At 44.6% G+C, this 25147-nt stretch overlaps 1 protein-coding gene across 2 annotated transcripts in view; it reads left to right on the forward strand.

Moving 5' to 3' along the window:
* Positions 1-25147, forward strand: part of LOC140406182 (poly [ADP-ribose] polymerase tankyrase-1) — a 200893-nt gene that overhangs the window by 109347 nt on the left and 66399 nt on the right. For both annotated transcript variants that reach the window (XM_072494321.1, XM_072494322.1), the window contains one exon: positions 15858-15952. In XM_072494321.1, coding sequence (XP_072350422.1) covers positions 15858-15952 — 95 coding nt within the window. The remainder of the gene's footprint in view (positions 1-15857; positions 15953-25147) is intronic.

Here is a 25147-nt window from a genome sequence, read left to right on the forward strand (position 1 = left end):
GAACAGCTATGGGATGTTTTGCTATTTTGCCTACATAATATAAATGTGAACAGCTGATCTAAGGTGATTCTATGGAATATTTACGCTTTCATTAAAAGCTGTTTTCTGGGTTTTTGTTTCAAAAACAATCTCACTTATCCTTGAGTAGTGTAAGTATCAAGTTGTCTTCCATTGTTGGGAATATAGTCCAAGAAAGGAACATGGAGGTAACCAGTCTTTCTGATGCACTTTTCTTCACTCTTTAAATGTAGTGGACCTTGTTCCTGCTCCTCTTAATTATTTTGGATTCAACTTTGGAATATTTAGATTTAGTTATTTAATTTCAGCTTCCTGTCCTTCAGAGCATGCTGTCCTAGAAATGGTACAAGGACAATGTGTAAGCATTTATGGAATTGTAGGTTCAGAATAGAAAACATTTTATAGTCACCTCCTTCGTGATTTCCTCCATTGCCCGATCATGGGCCTGCGTGGGAGTATATGGAAGGTAAACATTGCAGGAATGAAGATAATGCTGCAGTCACTCTCTGGCAAGAAATTTCAATTACTTTGGTCGACTCTTTCAATGCACAGGAAAGTTATGTTTCTTCATTGAACTGGCCTTTGCTTCTCTTGAGGAAAGTGAAGATGTATTCTCAGCAGTTTCTAAGAGTGTTGTCGTGAAACATGTTTTTGCTGTTAGTTTTACGAAATAGCCTTTCCAAATCAAAATATTTTATTAAGTTGGGCAGCAAAAAATTTTCCCCCAAATATATATCTCTCACAAGGGGAGTGAAGCCTAGCTTGATTGGTTTTGGAAACCATACATGTTGTACCAGCATAAAAATGCCGTGGTGGTGTTACATGTCCTGCTCTGCATCATATCTCAAAGGCAGCCCCAGGACTTGCACCAGTGTGCCATTTAATTAAATGGTTTAATTCTCTCTTTTTATATGAATGCTACCAAGCTAGGTTTTACTTCTAAGGCTGTATGGAAAATGCATATCTCTGTAAAAGGGAGATCATTTTTTTAGAAGATAAAAGATGGCCGTATCTATTTTAGAGGATGCATATCAATAGAAAATATTTGCAGTGTTCCAATAGTGTCCCTGTTGATGTGCCATTATCTCTCTGCTTAAGTAAATGCAGAAACCTGTTCTGCAGGTTTATAGAAAATTGCTGCAGCAGTTGAACATTTTCAAAAGTGGCCAGCTCTTATGATCTTGTGCAAAAATAAAATGACCCAAGTAATGTGGATGTGAAAGTATTGTCTAACTGCTTGTAGTAAAGATACTTATTTTTTTTTTAATGGGTGTTTATAAACCAAACATGGAATAAAGGAAAAACTCAATGCTCATGGATAGTAATTATGAAATGAAATTCAAACAATAGTCAAATGGTAGGAATTCATAGAATCCTTACAGTGCAGAAGGATGCCATTTGGCCCATCGAGTCTGCACCGATCCTTGGAAAGAGCACCCTGCGTAGGCCCCTACACCACCACCACCACCCTATCCCTGTAACTCAGTAACCCCACTTAACCTATTGGACACTAAGGGGCAATTTATCATGGCCAATACACGTAACCTGCACTGTCTTTGGACAGTGGGAGGAAACTGGAGCACCCGGAGGAAACCCACGCAAACAAGGGGAGAAAGTGCAAATTCCACACAGGCAATCACCCATGCCGGAACCCGGGTCCCTGGATCTGTGAGGCAGCAGTGCTAGCCACTGTGCCTCCCATCATATTATGCCTTGTATATCAGAGAACTGCTTTGGAAAAACTTGTTTGGTTCTCACAACTGATGTGTCTGGATCTTTTAGGTTAACTAAAGGAGTCTAAATTAACCTTGCCCACCTTATTAAATAGGCTGTTTCTGAACGAATCCTCTACCTTGGACCGTAAACAACTCCACCTGGGTATGGAAAATCCAAAAGTAGATCTTCAACTGGATCTAGGACGGGGAAAGAAGGAAAGCTTCAAATGCAAATTTAAATCTGCAGTTCAAATTCTAGTTTTAGCATACATCAATACCCATTGATTTTGGTTAACTGCGACAGAGATAAACAACTGCTGAATGTATACCGTCCTTGATGCGTAGAATGCATAGAAAATGCAACAGTGAAACAGGACATTTGGCTTAATCTGTCTGTGCCGGTTTTAAACACCACCCCCTCACACACGCGCACACATAATCTTAATTGCATTTATTCAGCTTGTTTCCATATGCCTTTAACCCCTTTACCTTCATCCACAAGTCCAATGTAATCTCTTAACTTGGTCCCTAATCCTGGCTTGGCTTCACAAGGCCCAGACCCTTGCTGAGGGAATTGGGAATGAAGAGAGTGAAGGGGCTTGCCATAATCTTCTCAAGCAGTTGTCAGCAGGTTGAAATGTTGTAAATGCGACACCCTTGTTCAAGAATGGGTATAAGGATATTCATAGTAACAGCAGCCTGTCAGTTTAACACCAGTGGTGGATAGGGTTTGTAACGAAAAGGGTTTCCTTTACTCCACAACAGGCTGGTATTGGGTGTCACAGATAACTGTGGGTGTCTCTCTCCTGCAGGTGTTAAAACCACGACCTGGAAGTGTCGCACTGGGACAGCTTCGCAAGAGAAAGGGGGCAAGTCTCTCTGTTTATACCTAACCAGTGAGGTTGTCCTTATGCCACACCAGTTACCTTGACTGGCACCTACGCCTGTGTGAGTCCCTCTCCTGTGATGGTGAAATGTCACCCGGAAGCGCCCCACTAGTGCAACTTCACAAGAGAGATAAAGAGGGACCACTGTTTATTCCTGACCAGTAGCCTGTCGAGTGAGCGTGTTCGAAGCGCTCAGATTCCCTTTTCCGGTCCTTGACTACGGGATTATGTCCTGGCAATTGTTGTGACTTGACCAGAGCGGACAGTGAAAGGAAGGTGAGACCACAAGAATGGTAGTTTTAAAATAATTGATTTATTCAAGAGAAATTAAGTCTTCTGCAACTCAGATTAACCCACACACACACACACCGATTATGAAATACTATGTGTAAAACAAGAGACTAAACGGCACATTGAAAATTCTTACAGTTTACACAGATTTACTTTAGCGACGCAAACACAGATACTTCACTCATCCACCCCAAACCTCAACAAGCTATACTAATTGGGAGTTTTCTGTGAGCTGGAGGAATATACTCACTGCTCCAGGGGCAGGATAGTTAAAAAAAACGTTGACACAGATCTCTTTAGATCTTCTTCCAAGCTAGCTGGTCCTTGCGGCTGTTGCTCCTTCAGTTCTCGTGGTCTCTTTTCAGCCAGGCGAAGCGTGTGTCAGGCAGGAGAGTAGAGTTCTTGCCGGGGAGTAGAGTTCTTGCCGGGGAGTAGAGTTCTTGCCGGGGAGAAGAGTTTCTCATACTTGACTTTTTAAGGGCAAAACCCTGAATGGGTCAACACTGATCCTCCCACAGGTGAGTTCCAGGACAAAGGAAGCCTTTCTGATTGTTGACAGAATGGAAATGATCAAGTTCCCCAATCAAAAGGTGTCATAATGTAATTTGATTTTAATCAGTGCCCTTACAAAAAGCTTGCAATGTCTCTGGTTTCTGCTGGTCTCTTGACAATGGTCGCTGGAGACAACTTTAATCATTATCTCCTTAAGGTATTGTGCTTCCGTCTGGCCAGGACAATAAGTGATTTGCATTTCAACTGCCCCTGGTCTCTTGACAATGGTCGTTGGAGATAACTTTAATTGTTATCCGATTAAGGTATTTTGAGTCTTTCTGGCCGGGGCCGCAAGTGATTTGCATTTCAACTGCCCCTGGTCTCTGAATGAGATTAGGCTGTTTCATGACTCATGGCCTGTTTGTCTTGATTGTCTGCCTGATCTGCCCATTTAAAATGGAATGTCCTGTTCCAACATGTCCAGTTTATTTTGGTCCTTTGATGAGTTTGCTACAACTTACAGGTTTTAGAAATAATATTCAGGTAAAAGGATTCACAGTCACTTGGTGAGATTTGAGTTAATTAAGGAGAGTCAGCATGCATTTGTAAATGGTGGTCGTGTTTGGCGAATCTACTTGAAGTTTTTGGTGAGGAAACAATGTTGATGATGTGAATACAGTGGGTGTTGTCTATATGGATTTGAAGAAAACATTTAACAAGCAACTACATAAAAGTGCTGGTTAACAAAATAGAGGTTGATGGAATAAGATGTTGTTATACCATCCTGGCCTAGTGTGCAGTCAATTCCAGCTCCTCTTGACCCGGAGTCACAAGACAATTGAATTGACCAATAATTTTTCGAAAAACACCCAGTCTTTGGCCCTTGGCTGCTCAATAATCACAGTCACCAGGTTTGTAAGTTTAAACACAATTACTTTATATTTATAACATGAACTATAATGAAATATCCAGTAAATACAGGATAAAAGCAAATTACTGCGGATGCTGGAATCTGAAACGAAAGAGAAAATGCTGGAAAATCTCAGCAGTTCTGGCAGCATCTGTAGGGAGAGAAGAGCTAACGTTTCAAGTCCGATGACTCTTTGTCAAAGCTAACAGACAGAGAAAGACACAGTCTTTTACCATTTCTTTCTTTCTTAATATGTATTTAATCCTTCCCCCCAATCTTATCCACCTTTCCTTACCCTTTCTCCTCTTTGCTTCCCCCTTCCCCTCCCCCCACATCTACAGTTCATCCTCTGATGTTAGTTTCTCTGCTGTATGACCTTTCACATCTTTTGTTCTCTCTGGGGACTGCCATTAGTATTCTTTCCCCTTGGTTTCTGTGGCCATTAGCACCCAATTTCCCTGGGTTTCTGTGGCTTTGACTCATCTTTCATTCTCACACCACAGTATAAATTCTATGTTGTTCTATGTTTCTCTGTCTGTTAGCTTTGACCAAGAGTCATCGGACTCGAAACGTTAGCTCTTTTCTCTCCCTACAGATGCTGCCAGACCTGCTGGGATTTTCCAGCATTTTCTCTTTCGGTTAACTATTATCAAATTCCTAATCCCCCCACTTTAACCTGCCCCCACCCTCTGCACATGCAAACAAGAAAAACTGAGGGGAGGAGAGGGGTGAAAAGAATAAGTAAAAGAAAATCTAGTCTTTGTTTCAGATGGTTGCCTTTAAGCAGACATTCCTTCAAAGTAAGCTTTCAGATCCAGATCTCTGTTTGCAGCCTGTACTGGTTTTCACTGTAGACTCATTCAGGTTTCTGTGGTTTCAGAAATACAGCAACTCACAGCCTTTCTAGAGACTGAGAGAGAAAAAGCAGAAAAACGAAGAGCCGGTTTTTCCCCTGAGTGTCCAGGATTCAAAACTGAGCTCCTTGGGTCTCTGAAACTCTTTCCACTAGTTAGGGACCCAATCACCACCTGTTACTAGGCAGAATATGGCCGTTTGCCAATTCATTAGCCACCAGCCAGTCAACTGAGTCCCATCCCATCTCTTGGGTGCCAAAAAGTCTGTGTCTTGCTATCCAAAGCTAGCAGCACCATACACTATGTTGCAACTTCTTGAATTCCCCCTGCTGCTTGGCTTAAAGATACATATCCAATGACCATTCATGGATGAAAATGATAGAGGCAAAATAAAGAAATGGGAAATAAGGGAATCAACAGAAAGGACCCTTACAATGGTCAGTATAAAATAAAAAGTTGACTTAAGGATAACAAGTGGTAATTTCTTTTCACACTGGAGGTGATAGAGTGGTGTTCCTCTAGGATAAGTGCTAGGACCACTATATACATATAAATAGATGACTTGGATATTGAAATAGAGTAAAGTTTAAAAAATTACTGAAGATACCAAATTTGGAGGTGTAGCTGACAGTAAGGGTGATAAAATTTTTTTTAAAAATAAGCAAATAGAATGGATGAATGTGGCAGATTTCTAATATTTAGAAATGCATTATGATTCATTTTGACAGAAGGTATAGGGAGGCCATATATACTTACAAGCACAGTTTAGAGAGTGTGCAGATGTATATAGATCTTGAAGGGTAGCAGGACATATTAAGAGAATTAGCAAGGCATATAGGATCTTAATGTAAAGTAAAGTCTCCATAGTCCCAGATGACCACAGGCTGCTTTCCCCTTTGAGGGGTAGAACTGACTGATGGTGATTTAACCTGAAGGTCATCACACTTCAAACGAGGAACCTTCATGAACAACCTCAGCCAGAATGGGAACTGAACCCGCCTGTTGGCCTTGCTCTGCATCACAAACCAGCTGTCCAGCCAACTGAGCTAAACCAGCCCACAATCTTAAGGTATTGAGTATGAAAGCAGCAAAGTTATGCTTTATAAAGCTCTGGTTAGGTGACAACTTGAGCATTGCATCCAGTTCTGGTCACCACACTTAAGGATGTGAAAGTGGGCGCTGTAGAAATTTACCAGAATGATTCAAAGTACAAGATTAGGTTGGAGAAGCTGGGGTTGTTCTTGGAGCAAAGGAGATTGAGGGGAGATTTTATAGAGTTGTACAAGATTGATAAATTAGTCAGACAGATTTTTAATTGGTAATGGGTTGAAGGGTTGTGGACCATGGGCAGGACGGTGGAGTTGAGGCCAGGATGGGATCAGCCATGATCAGATTGAAGGATGGCAACTCCTGTTCCTAGGTCACATGTTCTAGGGAGGAGATCCTCTGGCTGATTTCACAATCCAGCTCTTGGTCTGCAGCATTGTAGGTAACATATGAGGAATGCATCAGCCATGATCAAATGACGGAGCAGACTAGATGGGCCAAATGGCCTAATTCTGCTCCTATATCTTATGAACTTATGATGGATTTAAATAAGATCGACAAAAATAAGTTTTCCCATTAGTTGATTGATACAAGGACTGGGGGCATATTTTAAGGATTTGAACAAGAGATACGGGGATGATGTGAGTAAAAACATTTTTACACAGTGAGTGATTATGACCTGGAACTCGCTGCCTTTGAGAGTGGCAGAACGGGAGATGAATGATTTCAAAAATAAATTGGATGGGCATTTGAGGGAAATAAACTTTAAGATCATGGAAATTCAGTGGAAAATGGGAAATGGATTGCACTGCAACAAGCTGGCATGGACTTAATGAGCCGAATGGTCTCCATATATGCCATAAAGACTCCGTCAATCTGTGAAAAATTACTCTCTCTGCCATATCTTATTTAAGCTAGTGTCTATGGGTTGTTGTGAAAGTGCAATCTGCTTCTATCTACTGTCTCATGTCATTTCATGATTTTGTAACATTTCCATCACAATGTTGGATAAACTGCAGTAAAAAAGCCTCAATTTTCTAAGTGCTTGGATTGATTGGACAGTTAATGTCTTTGTATATATCTCTGAGACATAAAACAAGACTTAGTAATTGAGGTCATGAGAAACCGCATTCAGAGTGTAAATGTTGAGTCGACTCCCCTCATGGAACCTAGTCATTTTCAGCTGGTAATGAAAACTATTTATATAATGCTTGCAACCCCATCTCAAAGAATGAGAGCTGGAAGGCAAGGAGCACTAAACCAATTCTCTCAAAGTTTCTTTTAAAATAGCTTTTAAATTTCTCTGAACATCTTTATAATTATCTCTGATTTGTATCTTCTGCCTTGCACCCAAAGCACAGCAGAATGCTGTGTTTTGATTTGTTGCATTTCTCCTGACCTCTGTTAAAGCAGCCTTGTGCCAGCCTTGACCATCCTGTTTCTAGACATACAACTGAGTTACTAGATGGCATTCTGGTTCAGCAGGAAGAAATCATTGTCCCATGTCAAAAGTCATTGTAGAGCCTCCTTGGAATGATCTTAAAGTTTAGTATCTTCAGAGCTGGTACTTCCGTCTCGGGGTTTCAATTTAATTGTTCTAAAAATATAGGCGTTGTTGCATATCAGAAAGGTAATTTCTTCTTTAATACTGTGAGCAATTTTGGGCCCCACACCTCAGGAAGGACATACTGGCACTGGAGCGGGTCCAGCAGAGATTCACACGGATGATCCCAGGAATGGTAGGCCTAACATACGATGAACGTCTGAGGATCTGGGATTATATTCATTGGAGTTTAGGAGGTTGAGGGGAGATCTAATAGAAACTTACAAGATAATGAATGGCTTAGATAGGGTGGATGTAGGGAAGTTGTTTCCATTAGCAGGGGAGACTAGGACCCGGGGGCACAGCCTTAGAATAAAAGGGAGTCACTTTAGAACAGAGATGAGGAGAAATTTCTTCAGCCAGAGAGTGGTGGGTCTGTGGAATTCATTGCCACAGAGGGCGGTGGAGGCCGGGACGTTCTGTCTTTAAGACAGAAGTTGATAAATTCTTGATTTCTCAAGGAATTAAGGGCTATGGAGAGAGAGCGGGTAAATGGAGTTGAAATCAGCCATGATTGAATGGTGGAGTGGACTCGATGGGCCGAATGGCCTTACTTCCACTCCTATGTCTTATGGTAGTACTGTTACCCTGTAAAACACCTAACTCTTCAGATGGAAGTATCTTCCACACGCATGGCTCTGTTACTATTTATAGGAGTTTTCTTCTGTGATTGAATTTTCATACTCCATTTCTTAGAAGGTAATGTAATTGGTTGGTGGGGCTTAGGGCTAAGTAAAATGTAGGAAAGCAGAATTATTAAATGTTTCTGACATGATGTCAAAAATGTTAAATAGACAATGCCCTCCATCTTTTGACAATTTTGGCCTAATTTTGTTGGTACCTTTCTTGAACTACTTGAAGCTTATAAATAATCATCTTACTAAGCAGGAAATAAAATATATTAGTGCCTTCAAAACACTTCCAATTAGTCTATCCTTTGGTCACTTATCCATTATATTGCTTCATTAAATTTCCTCCAAATTTATGAGATGTCATGAGCTTTCAGTTTTCTGTTGAAGTTTGATTTTTATGGAAACACTGTATGGATACATAAACATTGTTTTGTTACCTGAACATTTATAGGATTTTTATCAAATATAACCAGTGATTTCTTGTCGAACTGTGCATTTTTTTAAAATGCAATGCTGGAACCTTTGTGTAAAAGTAAGGCGAGCTACTTGGGAACAAAATACTCTTTCTTCTGATGAATAATGTGAAGACAGGCTTTCTTATTTGCATATTAGTAAATCATGTACACTTCTTGTTATCAGCAACGTTATATAAATTCATAAAGCAATAAACCAGTTCTTGAACCATTGTGAACCATTCATTATAAAACTTTTTCAAATACACTTCTGCAAAAAGATTAATCTTTGCTGAAGTAAATTTTTCAGTTCAGAGGTTTGCATGTTTGTATTTTGCACATTTGAAATTGCTTATTTTACTTTTGGTGTTCCACAATCATGACATGGTGCCAAATGCATTTGTTCGTTATTTGTAGATATATTGTGCAATGTGAACATTCCGTTGCTTTAGCAATTAAATTCTTTTTTTAAAAATATATTTAAAGTTTTTTAAACACAATTTTTCTCCCTTACAAACAATAACCCCCCCCCCCCCCCCCCCCCCCCCGTAACCAAAAAAAACACGAGAAATCGTGCAGAGCAAGATATATACATGGCAAAATGATATATTTACACAGCTTTGTACACTGGCCCTCACCTGTACGTGCCAGTTTCCCCAACCCTTCATGTTATCTCTTGCTCATCCACTCTCCCAGGCAGTCCCCCCCCCCCTAAAGGCTGCTGCTGCTGACCGACCTTCCTCTAACGCTCTGCGAGATAGTCTAGGAACGGTTGCCACCGCCTGTAGAACCCCTGCGCAGACCCTCTCAAGGCGAACTTAATCCTCTCCAACTTTATGAACCCAGCCATATCATTTATCCAGGCCTCCAGGCTGGGGGGGGTTTCGCCTCCTTCCACATTAGCAAGATCCTTCGCCGGGCTACTAGGGACGCAAAGGCCAGAATGCCGGCCTCTTTCGCCTCCTGCACTCCCGGTTCGTCCACTACTCCAAATATTGCTAGCCCCCAGCTTGGCTTGACCCGGACTTTCACCACCTGAGATATTGCTCCCGCCACTCCTCTCCAGAACCCCTCCAGTGCCGGGCATGACCAAAACATATGGACATGGTTCGCCGGGCTCCCTGAGCACCTTCCACATCTGTCCTCTACCCCAAAGAACATACTCAACCTCGCCCCCGTCAAGTGCACTCTGTGGACCACCTTAAATTGTATCAGGCTGAGCCTGGCACATGAGGAGGAGGAATTAACCCTACCTAGGGCATCAGCCCACAGACCTTCCTCGATCTCCTCCCCCAGCTCCTCCTCCCATTTACCCTTCAACTCTTCTACCAGCGCTTTCCCCTCTTTCAACTCCTGGTGTATTTCCGACACCTTGCCCTCCCCGACCCATACACCCGAGATCACCCTATCTTCAACTTCTTGTGCCGGGAGCAACGGGAATTCCCTCACCTGTCGCCTCACAAAAGCCCTCACCTACATATATCTAAAGGCATTTCCTGGGGGTAACTCGAACTTCTCCTCCAGTGCCCCGAGGCTCGCAAACGTCCCGTCGATGAACAGGTCCCCCATTCTTCCAATCCCCGCCCGATGCCAGCTCTGGAACCCCCCGTCCATCTTCCCCGGGACAAACCGGTGGTTACCCCTGATCGGAGACCACACCGATGCTCCCATTGCACCCCGGTGCCGTCTCCACTGGCCCCAGATCCTTAGCGTTGCCGCCACCACCGGGCTCGTGGTATACTTTGTCGGCGAGAACGTCAGCGGTGCCGTCACCAACGCCCCCAGGCTCGTTCCTTTGCAGGACGCCATCTCCATCCTCTTCCATGCCGCCCCCTCTCCCTCCATAACCCACTTGCGGATCATCGCCACATTTGCTGCCCAGTAGTAGCTCCCCAGGTTTGGCAGCGCCAACCCTCCTCGGTCCCTACTGCGTTCCAGGAACCCTCTCCTTACTCTCGGGGTCTTATTCGCCCACACAAACCCCATAATACTCCTGCCTACTCTCTTAAAAAAGGCCTTAGTGATCACGATGGGAAGGCACTGAAACACAAACAGAAACCTCGGAAGGACCACCATTTTGACCGACTGCACTCTACCCGCCAGCGAGAGCGGTAACATGTCCCATCTTTTGAAATCCTCCTCCATTTGCTCCACCAACCTCGTCAGATTCAGTTTATGTAGGGTCCCTCAACTCCTGGCTATCTGGATCCCCAGATACCGAAAGCTCCCCTCCGCCCTCCTCAGCAGTAGGTCCCCTATCCCTCTTTCTCAGTCCCCCGCCTGTAATACAAAGAGCTCACTCTTCCCTACATTGAGCTTATAGCCCGAAAACTCCCCAAACTCCCTTAGAGTCTGCATGACCTCCACCATCCCCTCCATTGGATCCGCCACGTGCAGCAACAGGTAATCCGCATATAGCGACACCCGATGCTCTTCTCCCCCTCGGACCACCCCCCTCCATTTATTAGACTCCCTCAATGACATGGCCAATGGTTCGATCGCCAATGCGAACAACAGGGGGGACAGGGGACACCCCTGCCTCGTCCCTTGGTACAGTCGAAAGTACTCCGACCTCCGCCGGTTCGTCACTACACTCGCCATCGGGGCTCTGTAAAGGAGCTTAACCCAATTGATAAACCCTACCCCGAACCCAAACCTACGCAGCACCTCCCAGAGGTACTCCCACTCTACTCGGTTAAAGGCCTTCTCCGCGTCCATAGCTGCCACTATCTCCGCCTCTCCCTCCTCCGATGGCATCATTATCAAGTTTAAGAGCCGCCGCCGTTGGTGTTTAGTTGCCTGCCCTTTACAAATCCCGTCTGGTCCTCGTGGATTACCCCCGGGACACAGTCCTCGATCCTCGTGGCCAGCACTTTTGCCAGCAACTTTGCATCCACATTGAGGAGCGAGATTGGCCTGTACGATCCACATTGCAGTGGGTCCTTGTCCCGCTTTAGGATCAAAGAAATTGTCGCTTCCGACATTGTCGGGGGCAGGGTCCCCTCCTCTCTTGCCTTATTAAAGGTCCTCACCAGTAGCGGGGCCAACAGGTCTGCGTACTTCCTGTCGAACTCCACCGGGAATCCGTCCGGTCCCGGGGCCTTCCCCGCCTGTATGCTCCCCAAACCCTTGCTCAGCTCCTCCAACCCAATTGGTGCCCCCAAACCAGCCACCTCTTGCTCCTCCACCCTCGGGAATCTCAGCTGATCTAGGAATCGTCTCATCCCCTCTTCCCCCGCTGGGGGCTGGGATCTGTACAGCTCTTCATAAAAGGCCTTGAATACCTCGTTTATTTTCGTTGCACTCCGAACCGTGGCTCCCCTTCCATCTTTGACTCCCCCTACTTCCCTCGCTGGGGCCTCTGCGTATCTCCTGTCCACTCTCAACATCTCCCCCACTAACCTCTCCCTTTCCATACCCTCTGTCTTCTCCCTATGAGCCCTAATGGAAATTAGCTCTCCCCTGATCACCACATTCAACGCCTCCCATACCACCCCCACCCGCACCTCCCCGTTGTCGTTGGCCTCCAAGTACCTTTCGATACACCCCCTCCCCTTCCCACACACCACCTCGTCCGCCAGCAGTCCCACATCCAGCCGTCACAACGGGCGTTGGTCCCTCTCCTCTCCCAGCTCCAGTTCCACCCAGTGCGGGGCATGGTCCGAAACGGCTATAGTCGAATACTCCGTCCCCTCCACCCTCGGGATGAGCGCCCTACCCAGAACAAAGAAATCTCTCCGGGAGTAGGCTTTGTGTACATGGGAGAAGAAAGAAAATTCCCTGGCCTGCGGCCTTGCAAACCGCCATGGGTCCACTCTCCCCATCTGATCCATAAACCCCCTAAGTACCTTGGCCGCCGCCGGCCTCTTTCCAATCCTTGATTTGGAGCGGTCCAGTGCTGGATCCAACACCGTATTGAAGTCCCCTCCCATTATCAGGCCTCCTATCTCCAGGTCCGGAATGCGCCCCAACATGCGCTTCATGAATCCTGCATCATCCCAGTTCGGGGCGTATACGTTTACCAACACCACCCATGTCCCTTGCAGCCTACCGCTCACCATTACATATCGCCCTCCATTGTCCGCTACAATAGTCTTGGCCTCAAATGACACCCGCTTTCCCACCAATATTGCCACCCCTCTATTCTTCGCATCCAGTCCCGAGTGAAATACCTGTCCTACCCATCCCTTTCTTAACCTGACCTGATCCGCCACCTTCAGATGTGTCTCTTGGAGCATTGCCACGTCCGCCTTCAGTCCCTTTAAGTGCGCGAACACTCGAGCCCTCTTCACCGGCCCATTCAGGCCCCTCACATTCCACGTTATCAGCCGGATTGGAGGGGCTCTTTCCCCCCCACCCCCCCCACGCCCCGCCGACTAGCCACCTCCTTTTCCGGGCCAGTCCCGTGTCCACGCCTCCCTCACCCTCCAGTCCCCCAGAGAGGGGACCCCTGTCCCGACCACCTCTTCTGTGTCCCATTCCCTTTCGGCCAGTGCAGTTTCCCCCTCCCCTCCCCCCCCCCCCCCCCCCCCCCCCCGCTAGACCCCTGTCTAGTTTTGTTGCTCCCCCCATGTCACTCCCGTAAGTCAGCTGACGCCTGCTGACAGCAATTACATTCTAAATGTCTAACAAAATTAATTTGTTCAAACCCGATTAAATATTTACAAAGGGATTTTTTGTGACATTCTCAGTTTATGAAGGTTACTGGATCCAAATTTCACCCGTTCATTCATTTATACGGAAACTGACCTTTCAGCTCCATTTGAATTTGGCTCAGTTTTGTTTTGATAAGGGCCACTTGTGGTATAGATTCTTGTACTCTGCATTGGGCAAAGTCTACCTGTTCCTGACTGGGTTGCAGTTAGATCTTGCAGATGTTTCCAGTAAACTGATCATGAAGCCAGATGTCGCGCAATCTATAACCAAGCCTTTTGCTGTCTTTTGGGTATAGGGTAGGCAAGAATGGTAACAATAATAGAGAAGCAATGATGCATGACTTTTGAAATCTTGCTGTAAAATAAATCTTGGCAGAATAAAACAATTCAGCTATCCAAATTATGTTTTGAATCTATTTTGCTTTATTGTTTCATTTAATCCATTGAATTTTTCATTTTCTTGGGAAGATAATAGCTATTGTACACGAGTTCTTGATTTCCTGTTGAAAACTATATACCAACAACATTTAAAGCTAGAAATGAAATAAATGCAGCTTTTTTATATTCTGTCAGAGTTTAGGATTTACTAGCAAGGCACGTAACCTGTCTGTTAACTAAAGCGTTGTCTCTAATCCTATGAGCCAACCAGTAAAGACACTTAAGACCAAGCCTGTCAGTTGATGTAAGTCATAGTTCATGCTAGACTGTTGCAGATGTTCTGTGCAGTGGATATCTATTTGCTGTCTATTGAAATATAAAAATGTGCTAGCCACAGTTTTCTGCTCTCTTCATAACCAGATCACTGCTGCATCTAATTCTTGGATAATTTTTGTCTCAAGCCCATTAATTTTTTAGAAATAAATATTTATACAAAATTATTTCCTTAAAATTCAAATCTGATACTCACCATCTTTCCAAATCACCAGTAGATTAATTTTTTTCAACGTTGTTGATAAATTTACAGAAAAGAAAGGCAATAATGATGGAAAAATGCTACTTAGAAGCGATTGTTTTTAAGATTAAATTTGCAGACTGACCTGCAAGATGCTGCGCATTTTGTTTTCTTGTACAAAAGTTACCAGATCAAGGCCAAGAATGTTTTCTCTTTATTTTGTTGTGGGTTTATCCCCCACCCCACCTCGAAGTGTATTGAAGTATTTGAGTTTCATTACCATTTTCATCAAAGATAGACTTTAAGATTAGAATATTTCAATCAGAGAGGCTGATCACTTGGCCATTTAAATATAGACTCAACAAGGTAGGTGCTGATCACCAGCGGACAATTATTGTCATGAGTTTCTTTGCATGGAATGTTTGTCTCTTAAAGGGTGAGTTTGCAGATAAGTCCCAGCTGTTGTGTTGCTCTATTAACCTAGTTAAACTAGCAATGCAGCTTTCAATATACTGATCTTGGACTGGGTGACTAGTACTAATTTCAAACTCTGTTTTCATGTGTACACAGCCATGCTTGGTTTGAAAAAGGACTGTGTTAATGGAATGAAACATTTTTGATTAAAACATGGCTTCTGGGAATAAACCATAGTGGAATATATTGCTTATGAAAGAAAGTAATTATGGCGCATGTTGCTATTTTAATTATAAGATAGAAAATATCAATTTTGTAATTTATTTTGCTTCAGTGGAACCAGCTACAGGTAGTGTAAATATATACATAAGAACTAGCAGCAGGAGTAGGCTATCTGGCCCTTCGAGCCTGCTCCGCCAAATACACAGTTATTCAACAGACAAGTTTAAATATCGAAATGACTGAACACCTTAGGCTATTTATCATTTTTTCTAAATGACTTTTTCTAATCTTATATCCAAATAGTCTAACCTCAAAGGCTATCAACAATGTCTTACACATATTAACCTATAGAGTAGATTTTCACCTTCAACACCTAGTGTTAATCTGATGCAATCGAACATCCAATCCTTGTAGAACCTGTTTGAAAACAAATTGAGCATTTTCAATGTCTGGGCAATCTGCTCCACCAGATTATTCACCAGGTGCCAAAAATGATAATCTCATTGGATTTTGTACAACTGTCAACATAAGATTGTTGTAAATATCCAGTATCAATGCTTGTTATCATAAAACTACACAGAAAGGTATCTTGTGAATTGACGATCAAAGTATTGAAGACTGCTTGGCCCACAAAATTGTGAATGCAAACTATTCCTGTTGTGAACAATTTCTTGAAATAAAGATTAATATAGCCTATTTCAGATTAGCGTTTTTGTCAAAAATTGTTCTGATCTATGCTAATTGTTTTCCAAATTGTTGGTTGTTGCTTCCAGTCTACTCCTCTTCACCTGGCTGCTGGTTACAATCGTGTCCGGATTGTTCAACTCCTTCTCCAGCACGGAGCCGATGTGCACGCAAAGGACAAAGGGTGAGCTGAGTGTTGAATTTAACATGGCTGGCGTGTTAAAGTTATAGTACATCTTCTTGGCACTGATTACATTTTTAGAGTTATCAAAGCCCATCAAGTAAAAACTTTGTGAAAGTATTAGCCCAGCAAAATATTAATATTTTGTTGGAATGCAGGATTCCATGGGGAAACATGTTAAGTGGGACTGTTTGGTTAAATCAAACACAATTAGAATTTACTGGGATCGGAACTATTAATAGAAGGTCACGAATAATGGTAGCACACGCTCTTATGAATTTTTTTCCTGTCAAAGACAGGATATTGTTTTTGGCAGTGTATTTTACTTGCCCACATTTTACTGCACATAATGACAGCGATGTGTTAAATGCAAATCCACTCTAAACACAGTCCACTGACTTGTCACATTTGGCTTTACCCTATGTCTTTCCAGAAACTCAGCACACATACAAGTCACATTCCTCTGTTGCAAAGTATTTGAAATTTAATTTTGAAATACGACAACTTCCCAATAATGTTTCATCTCCTAACCAAGGTTGCCTTGTGCAGGTTTCTGGTGGTGAAACAGTGAAATACTTGGTATAACCCTCTCACCAATCTCTGCTGCTCTACTGAAAATGAGAGAATAAGTATTGTTTTAGCAGAAGTTAACACTACTGGAGACAAACATCAGTGTTTGCTGCGTTGAGAGAGAAGTAGATGCATATTTTTGAAGTTTAATCTGCATCGAAAATATCTAACAGTTAAGGATAGATACTATTGCAGATTACCTATCTGATGCAAAATTGCTGCTTTGAAACAGATTGACATTTGTACTTGGGTGCTGTACTGTTTAATTGAAGTGAAGCTTGAATCAGATTATGGGGAAAGTGGATTTTAATTTAGTTTGTGGCCTGCAGGGGCCCCAGTAAACATACTCTGTGGCCCAGTCAAAAAACTTAAATGTCTCTTTAATAGAATATGACATACACAAAATTAGCCTAATTTTACAGAGAATGTAAGGTAAAGCCTGTCCACTGATCACCCTCAAGCCACGTCAGCAGTCTCAACATACCTACTATTTTTCTCGTATGTTGTCTGTGGTCCAGAGTGAGCCATAAAGAAATAGATTAATCTTCTTATACCACTTCTTGTATCAATTGAATGTCTCAAACCAGTATCCCCACAAGCTTTCATTCTACTCTTTAAACCAGTGAAGAACTTGTTTACACTTTATGAATAGTTAAGTCAGCGTCCTGTTATGTGTGAGAACATTTCTTTTCAGGATCTGTGTAATCAAATGTAAAGCACTGAAATGAAGAACTCTAACAACTGTTGTGTTCTGTTACTGTAGCTAATTTTGTGATTTTATTTCCAAAGGTTGATAGATTGGGCTTCAATTTAGGCAGTGATTTATTTAAACTGCTGATGGTACTCAATGCACAGTTCTTTTAATTTGTGGAAGTCACTGTATGACTTGTAAAATTCTATGTTTTGAGTCACCACACTTTATAATTTCTATCACTAGTTTTAGTTAATTTATTAAGAAATTTTGAAAAAACTTAGAACATGTGAAGTCCACTACAATATAAGCCTAGATAAAGTGAAAATGCCTAGGGTTCAGCCTTGGTTCACTGATGACGCTCTTGCCTCTGAGTCAGAAGGCCATTTATTCAAGTCCCACTATGGAAACTTGAACACGTAACAAAACTCCAATGGAACATTGAGGGAGTGGTGTACTATCAGCAGTACCATCTTAGAGATGGTCCTGTTGACCCAAAAGATCCCGTGATGCTATTTGAAGTTCCCAAGCTAGCCAATATTTATCCTTCCACCAACATCACTAAAATAGATTATTTGATCATTTACTCATTGCTATTTGAAGACCTTTTCTGTGCGTAAGTTAGTTACTATGTTTCCCCCATTACAGTGACTGCACTTCAAAAAATACTTCACTAACTAAAGCATTATGGGGTGCCTTGAAGTTATAAAAGATGCTATTTAAATACAAATTTGTCTTTGCTAGTTTCCAGTCAACTGGGCTAATGGGTATATGTTTTATTCAGGAAAAATAGTTGACACGTGCAGAGCACAAGGGCCTCCTGGAAACGGTTCTTTTTCCATTTAAATATGGAACTTGTGTATGACCCAATTCTCCCGGTTAACATTTTGTTCTGGAAATATTTTTGTTTTACAAAGTGCATTTATTCAAAATTGGTGACAGACATAGATTCTGCTATCGGTGGATTCTGGGGTAATTGAAATTTTCATAACCGTACACCGTCTAAATCTACCACGGGATGTGGAACAAAGCTTTTTTTGAGGTACAAATCATCGATATGATCTAATGGATCATATCGATCCATGCTCATGAGCTGAAATGGTCTAATAAGAGTAGTTTTAACAAGTTCACTGGAGGCCTGTATTTGACTGCTTTAACATCTGATTCATAATATGCAAACAGGGAAATTTTGATTTTCAAATTTGCTAAATGTCCACGGCATTGGGTCACTAATTATACTTGTGAACACTTCGGGCTGGATTCTCGATCCCGGGCCACCCGAAGCGCATTTCCTGATGGGATGGAGAATCGGGCATCGGGAGAAAATTGGGATCGGCGTCAGATGCTCCAACCCCCCAGCTGGTGCCCATATCTCTCTCTCACACACACACACACTCCCCCGCTCGCTCACTCACACTCCCACTCACTCACACTCCCACTCACTCACTCTCTGACTCACTATCTCACTCACACTATCTCACTCACACTCTCACTCACACAACTCACTCACTCACTCTCTGATTCACTATCTCACTCACACTATCTCACACTCTCACTCACTATCTCACTCACACTATCTCACTCACACTACCTCTCACTATCTCACTCACACTCGCACACACTCTCTCACACACACTCTCAACTCTCTCTCTCATTCACTCTCTGATTCACTGTCTCACTCACACTATCTCACTCGCACTATCTCACTCGCACTATCTCACTCGCACTATCTCACTCGCACTATCTCACTCGCACTATCTCACTCGCACTATCTCACTCGCACTATCTCACTCGCACTATCTCACTCGCACTATCTCACTCGCACTATCTCACTCGCACTATCTCACTCGCACTATCTCACTCGCACTATCTCACTCGCACTATCTCACTCGCACTATCTCACTCGCACTATCTCACTCGCACTATCTCACTCGCACTCTCTCACTCGCACTCTCTCACTCGCACTCTCTCACTCGCACTCTCTCACTCGCACTCTCTCACTCGCACTCACTCACTCGCACTCACTCACTCACTCACTCACACTCTCACTCACTCTCACTCACACACTCTCTCACGCTCTCTCACACACTCGCACAACTCACTCACTCCCTGATTCACTATCTCACTCACTATCTCACTCACTATCCCACTCACTATCTCACTCACTATCTCACTCACTATCTCACTCACTATCTCACTCACTATCTCACTCGCTATCTCACTTACTATCTCACTCACTGTCACTCACTATCACACTCACTATCTCTCACACTCACTCTCACTCACTCTCTCACACTCTGACTCACTATCTCACTCACACTATCTCACTCGTTCTCAGTCACTCACTCACTCACTCTCACTCACTCACTCTCTCACTCGCACTCTCTCACTCGCACTCTCTCACTCGCACTCTCTCTCTCGCACTCTCTCTCACTCGCACTCTCTCACTCGCACTCTCTCACTCGCACTCTCTCACTCGCACTCTCTCACTCGCACTCTCTCACTCGCACTCTCTCACTCGCACTCTCTCACTCGCACTCTCTCACTCGCACTCTCTCACTCGCACTCTCTCACTCACTCGCACTCACTCACGCTGTCTCACTCGCACTCTCTCACTCGCACTCTCTTACTCGGACTCGCACTCTCTTACTCGGACTCGCACTCACTCACACTCGCACTCTCTCACTCTCACTCGCGCTCTCTCACTCGCGCTCTCTCACTCGCGCTCTCTCTCGCACTCTCTCACTCACTCGCACTCTCTCGCACTCACTCACGCTATCTCACTCGCACTCGCACTCGCACTCGCACTCTCTTACTCGGACTCGCACTCACTCACACTCGCACTCTCTCACTCGCACTCTCTCACTCGCACTCTCTCACTCGCACTCTCTCACTTGCACTCGCACTCTCTTACTCGGACTCGCACTCACTCACACTCGCACTCTCTCACTCTCACTCGCGCTCTCTCACTCGCGCTCTCTCACTCGCGCTCTCTCAATCGCGCTCTCTCACTCGCGCTCTCTCACTCGCGCTCTCTCACTCGCGCGCTCTCTCACTCGCGCGCTCTCTCACTCGCGCGCTCTCTCACTCGCGCGCTCTCTCACTCGCGCGCTCTCTCACTCGCGCGCTCTCTCACTCGCGCGCTCTCTCACTCGCGCGCTCTCTCACTCGCGCGCTCTCTCACTCGCGCGCTCTCTCACTCGCGCGCTCTCTCACTCGCGCGCTCTCTCACTCGCGCGCTCTCTCAATCGCGCGCTCTCTCACTCGCGCGCTCTCTCACTCGCGCGCTCTCTCACTCGCGCGCTCTCTCACTCGCGCGCTCTCTCACTCGCGCGCTCTCTCACTCGCGCGCTCTCTCACTCGCGCGCTCTCTAACTCGTGCGCTCTCTCACTCGTGCGCTCTCTCACTCGCGCGCTCTCTCACTCGCGCGCTCTCTCACTCGCGCGCTCTCTCACTCGCGCGCTCTCTCACTCGCGCGCTCTCTCACTCGCGCTCTCTCACTCGCGCGCTCTCACTCGCGCTCTCTCACTCGCGCTCTCTCACTCGCGCTCTCTCACTCGCGCTCTCTCACTCGCGCTCTCTCACTCGCGCTCTCTCACTCGCGCTCTCTCACTCGCGCTCTCTCACTCGCGCTCTCTCACTCGCGCTCTCTCACTCGCGCTCTCTCACTCGCGCTCTCTCACTCGCGCTCGCTCACTCGCGCTCGCTCACTCGCGCTCGCTCGCTCGCGCTCTCTCACTCGCGCTCTCTCGCTCTCGCTCGCGCTCGCTCACTCGCGCTCGCTCACTCTCGCTAGCTCACTTACACAATGCACTACCTGTCCACTCCTCCTCTACCAATCCTGCCCAGGGATACCTTTAATAGGAACTCCCTTAATAGGGACCCCCCCCCCCCACAGAGACCCCCTAACTGATAGAACCCTCCACAGAGATCTCCTAATTGAAAGAACCCCCCACTGAAACCGCCTAACTGAAGGAGTCCCCTGAAGGGACTCCCCTGTCTATAGGGATTCCCACAGGAACCGCCTGACTAAAGGGACCACCCCACCCCATAAGACAAGATACCCCTGTCTGGAAGCTAGAAAGCAGTCCAGATAGGGGCAGTGAAACAAACTAAAGCTGTAACACTTAACTGGAAGCTCCATGTGTCCATTCCTAGAAGGAGAACAGCTGTCAACTGTGTTTCAACCTTTCAGATCCATTAGCTGCAAGTCATTCATTCCTTTCTAGTAGAGATCTGTGATTGGCAGCCTCCACAGAACTGCTGCAGCTTTTGATTCATTCATGTCCCTTCATGGATCAGTGACCTTAAATGCTGAAACCCCAATATTTATAAACATCTATCACATCAAAGATCAGTAGGTGCATTGCACTTACTGATTGGAATGCATATACCCCTCTTTTACCGAGCTAGGGTGTCCCTGGGGGGATTGGGTCGGCCCATCCCCCCAGGGAAGTTGGGGGGGAGCTGCTTTGCGACAGGGAGGATAGGGGTTGGCCTGCTGCGGGACTTTGCTATCGGGCCGCTCGCTCGAAATACCAGCCCGATAGTGGGATTCCCTCGGGAATCCCTTGCATTCCTCACCATGCATAAATTTGCATGGCAAGGATACGAAATTGATTGCAATTCTCCGGCGAGAGAACATAGTCTCCCAAATGGAGAATCTCGCCCATAATCTATGTGATTTTAAACGCCTGGCAGTCATTAATAGATGTGCAATTCCTCTTGTATTGCTGCACCTTTATGTATAATGGTAGAACTTTGAAAATTCCAACGGTAAAGATCGAATTTTGTCAAGTGTCATCTGTGCCATGGTTGGATTTGTGCAGAAAGATTACTTTTCCAGCATCTAGCCTTGGATGTTCCACAGTTTCTTACAGTCAAACGGCCAGCACCATCGGCACCTGCTCCATCCCGTTACCACTGATTGCATCCATGCTGCCTGGTCAATGAACCAGATATCTTTCTTGATTCTGAGTTAAGCTTCTGAACTTTATAAAAGGAGCAGGGCAGAGCAACATAAAAGGTGAGGCCTGAAACGAAGCAACACAAGGCGATGCCGGGTGCAGAGAGCAGCATAAAAGACAAGGCTGGGAGAGGAGCAGCATAAAGGCATGGCCGGAAACCGAGTGGAGCAGAATAAATGACTAGGCAGGAGCAGAGCCGAGCAGCATAAACGGTGAGGCCAGGAGTAGGCTGCTTCTGTGGCTGAGTCCGAATCAAATAGGAATAAATATTGTCAATTGATGTCATAGCTCAAGGAATCACACATTGTGAGTATACTGGTAATTGTTTAATTTCAATTTAATTTAAATGAATCAACTAGAAAGTAAAATTATCATAAAAGCTAAACGCCAATTTGATAATTTATATACTTACATCAGTGTTATATTAACTTTATCGCCTGGGTCTGATTAATTAAAATAACAAAGAAGATTAACGCTAAGGCCTTCAAATATTTTCAGTATATTAAAATGTTAGGACTGTAGATAAGTAAAAATGTTTAAGTTAACCTCCCTGTAATATAAACTGATGTCAGCACAAGTCAAGCAACTGATTGGTGAGTAGCTGGTGAGTATTTATTAAAGTCTTGTTTATTTCTGTTAATTCAATCAGTAATCTAATAGAGGAATAGCAACATCCCAGTCCTATCGAGTACACATTTTGTGCCTTGTTGGAACTCTTAAGACGTTTCTCATGTCTTGGGCAACTTGTGCAGGAAATGTGGTCAGCTGCAGCAGCTCAAGCTCTGGATTCCAGAGCTGGAGCAGCAGCTAGAGTCACAGTGGTGCATCTGCAAGGCTAAGTTTTTTAAAATATGTTTCTGGATGTGGTCACCTCAGTTGAAGAGAGTTCACGTCGAATGAGTGGGGTCAAAAGTAAGAAGAAATGCAAGAATGTCTAAATTAGATTTACAATACATGTATGTGACTTCACTGAGTACCACAAATAAAATTCAACTGCAGGCACAGATAGACTTTGGGGAATATGATGTGGCGATAATGGAGACCTAACGCAAAATACTATGTACTAAAAGTTCCTGGATACAAGGTAGTCAGGAAAGATGGGGAAGGAAAGAAAGGAAAAAGGGTAGCAGTATTGATTAAGGATAATATTCAAGTGCTTTTGAGAGACCATCAGCCAATCAAGTAGTACGCCTGAGTGTATCTGGTTTTCTTATGGATATTCAGTTCTGAATACTTCAGTATTCAGTTGAGAATGATCGTTCATTCGGGGAGTACAGACAGAGCCAAGTCCATGGCACATTGGCTGGCTCAGTTGTATGGGAAGAGGCGGGAGGAAGATTGGAAAAGCAAGAATCATAGAATTTACAGTGCAGAAGGAGGCCATTCAGCCCTTCGAGTCTGTGCCGGCCCTCTGAAAGAGTACCCCATCAAGCCCACACCTCCACCCTATCCCCATAACCCAACCCAACACTAAGGGCAATTTTGGACACTTAGGGCAATTTAGCATGACCAATTCACCTAACCTGCACATCTTTGGACTGTGGGAGGAAACCGGAGCACCCGGAGGAAACCCACGCACACACGCGGAGAACGTGCAGACTCCGCACAGACAGTGAACCAAGCCAGGAATCGAACTTGGGACCCTGGAGCTGTGAAGCAATTGTGCTAACCACCATGCTACCGTGCTGCCCTGTGATATGAGATGAGTGATATGAGATTAGAGAGTTAGGACAACAGACAGGTAACCAAGGTGGTATGTTGGCTCCCTGGTGCCAGAGTCAAGGATGTCACTGAACAGCTACAGAGCACTCTGAGAGTGGAAGGTGTAGCCACCTAAAATGGCTGATTCCCTATTAATTTGGCCAAAACCCGATTTAAAATGGCTAACCGGAAAGGCTGATGGGAAAAGCAGCCAACAGGACACAAACGGACAGCTGCAGACAGAATAGCATATTCGGCTCTGGGGAAGTCGGCCAGATCGATACTCAAGACCATTAGCAGCACATCAACCCAGACATCTGCAGTTTAATCGGCTATCCCCGAGAACAATTGCAACATATTAGCAATTGAATGCCGGGCCAGACCTGTCGGCGCCTGTAGTGGCCGAAACAAAAACAGGTGAACGACCACCCCCCGATCGGGGAATCGCCCCGTTATTGGATATATCGAACCCAGTGAGCAGGGAACAAGTCCAATCACTTGGGACTCAGGGTCAAGGGCCGCCCCGAGAGGCGGGAAGCCCCTGGTCCCTATAAGGTGAGGGGCCAAGTTCAGATCTCTCTCTCTCTCCCTTCTCCTGCTCGAGACCTTCGCAAGAACATCAACCAGAAACAGTAAGTTTGACTCCAGCGATCGCTACCCGATAAAGACTCCTAGCCATCGACCTGTATCAACCTTTTTGAATCCCGCGGGCCAGATCCGATTCGATAAGCCATTCGTTTCCTTGACCTGGTGGGCCCTTCCTAAAGTTAAGTATTGGCCAGTAGTGATAGGTTTCTATATAGATAGTAGGATTATTGTGTAAGCATTACTTGCTGTACATAATAAATGACCGTTGATTTCAATCTTACTAGGCAGTGTGCTGACTTATTAATCATAACTCGAGCTTGAACCACGTGGCGGTATCAGAAAGATACCTGGTGACTCGTGAGCAAAGGTGACATAATCAGAGCTAATAAACTAAGGTTAAAAAGAGCAACAAAGGTCACCAGCTAGCAAGTTGCCCAAGACATGAGAAACGTCTTCGAGTTCCAACAAGGCACAAAATGTGAACTCGATAGGACTGAGATGTTGCCATTCCTCTATTAGATTACTGATTGAATTAACAGAAATAAACAAGACTTTAATAAATACTTACCAGCTACTCACCAATGAGTTGAAATTAAATGAAAATCGCTTATTGTCACAAGTAGGCTTCAAATGAAGTTACTGTGAAAAGCCCCTAGTCGCCACATTCCGGCATCTGTTCG

Source organism: Scyliorhinus torazame, unplaced genomic scaffold (assembly GCF_047496885.1).
Source record: "Scyliorhinus torazame isolate Kashiwa2021f unplaced genomic scaffold, sScyTor2.1 scaffold_339, whole genome shotgun sequence".
Taxonomy (NCBI): Eukaryota; Metazoa; Chordata; class Chondrichthyes; order Carcharhiniformes; family Scyliorhinidae; genus Scyliorhinus; species Scyliorhinus torazame.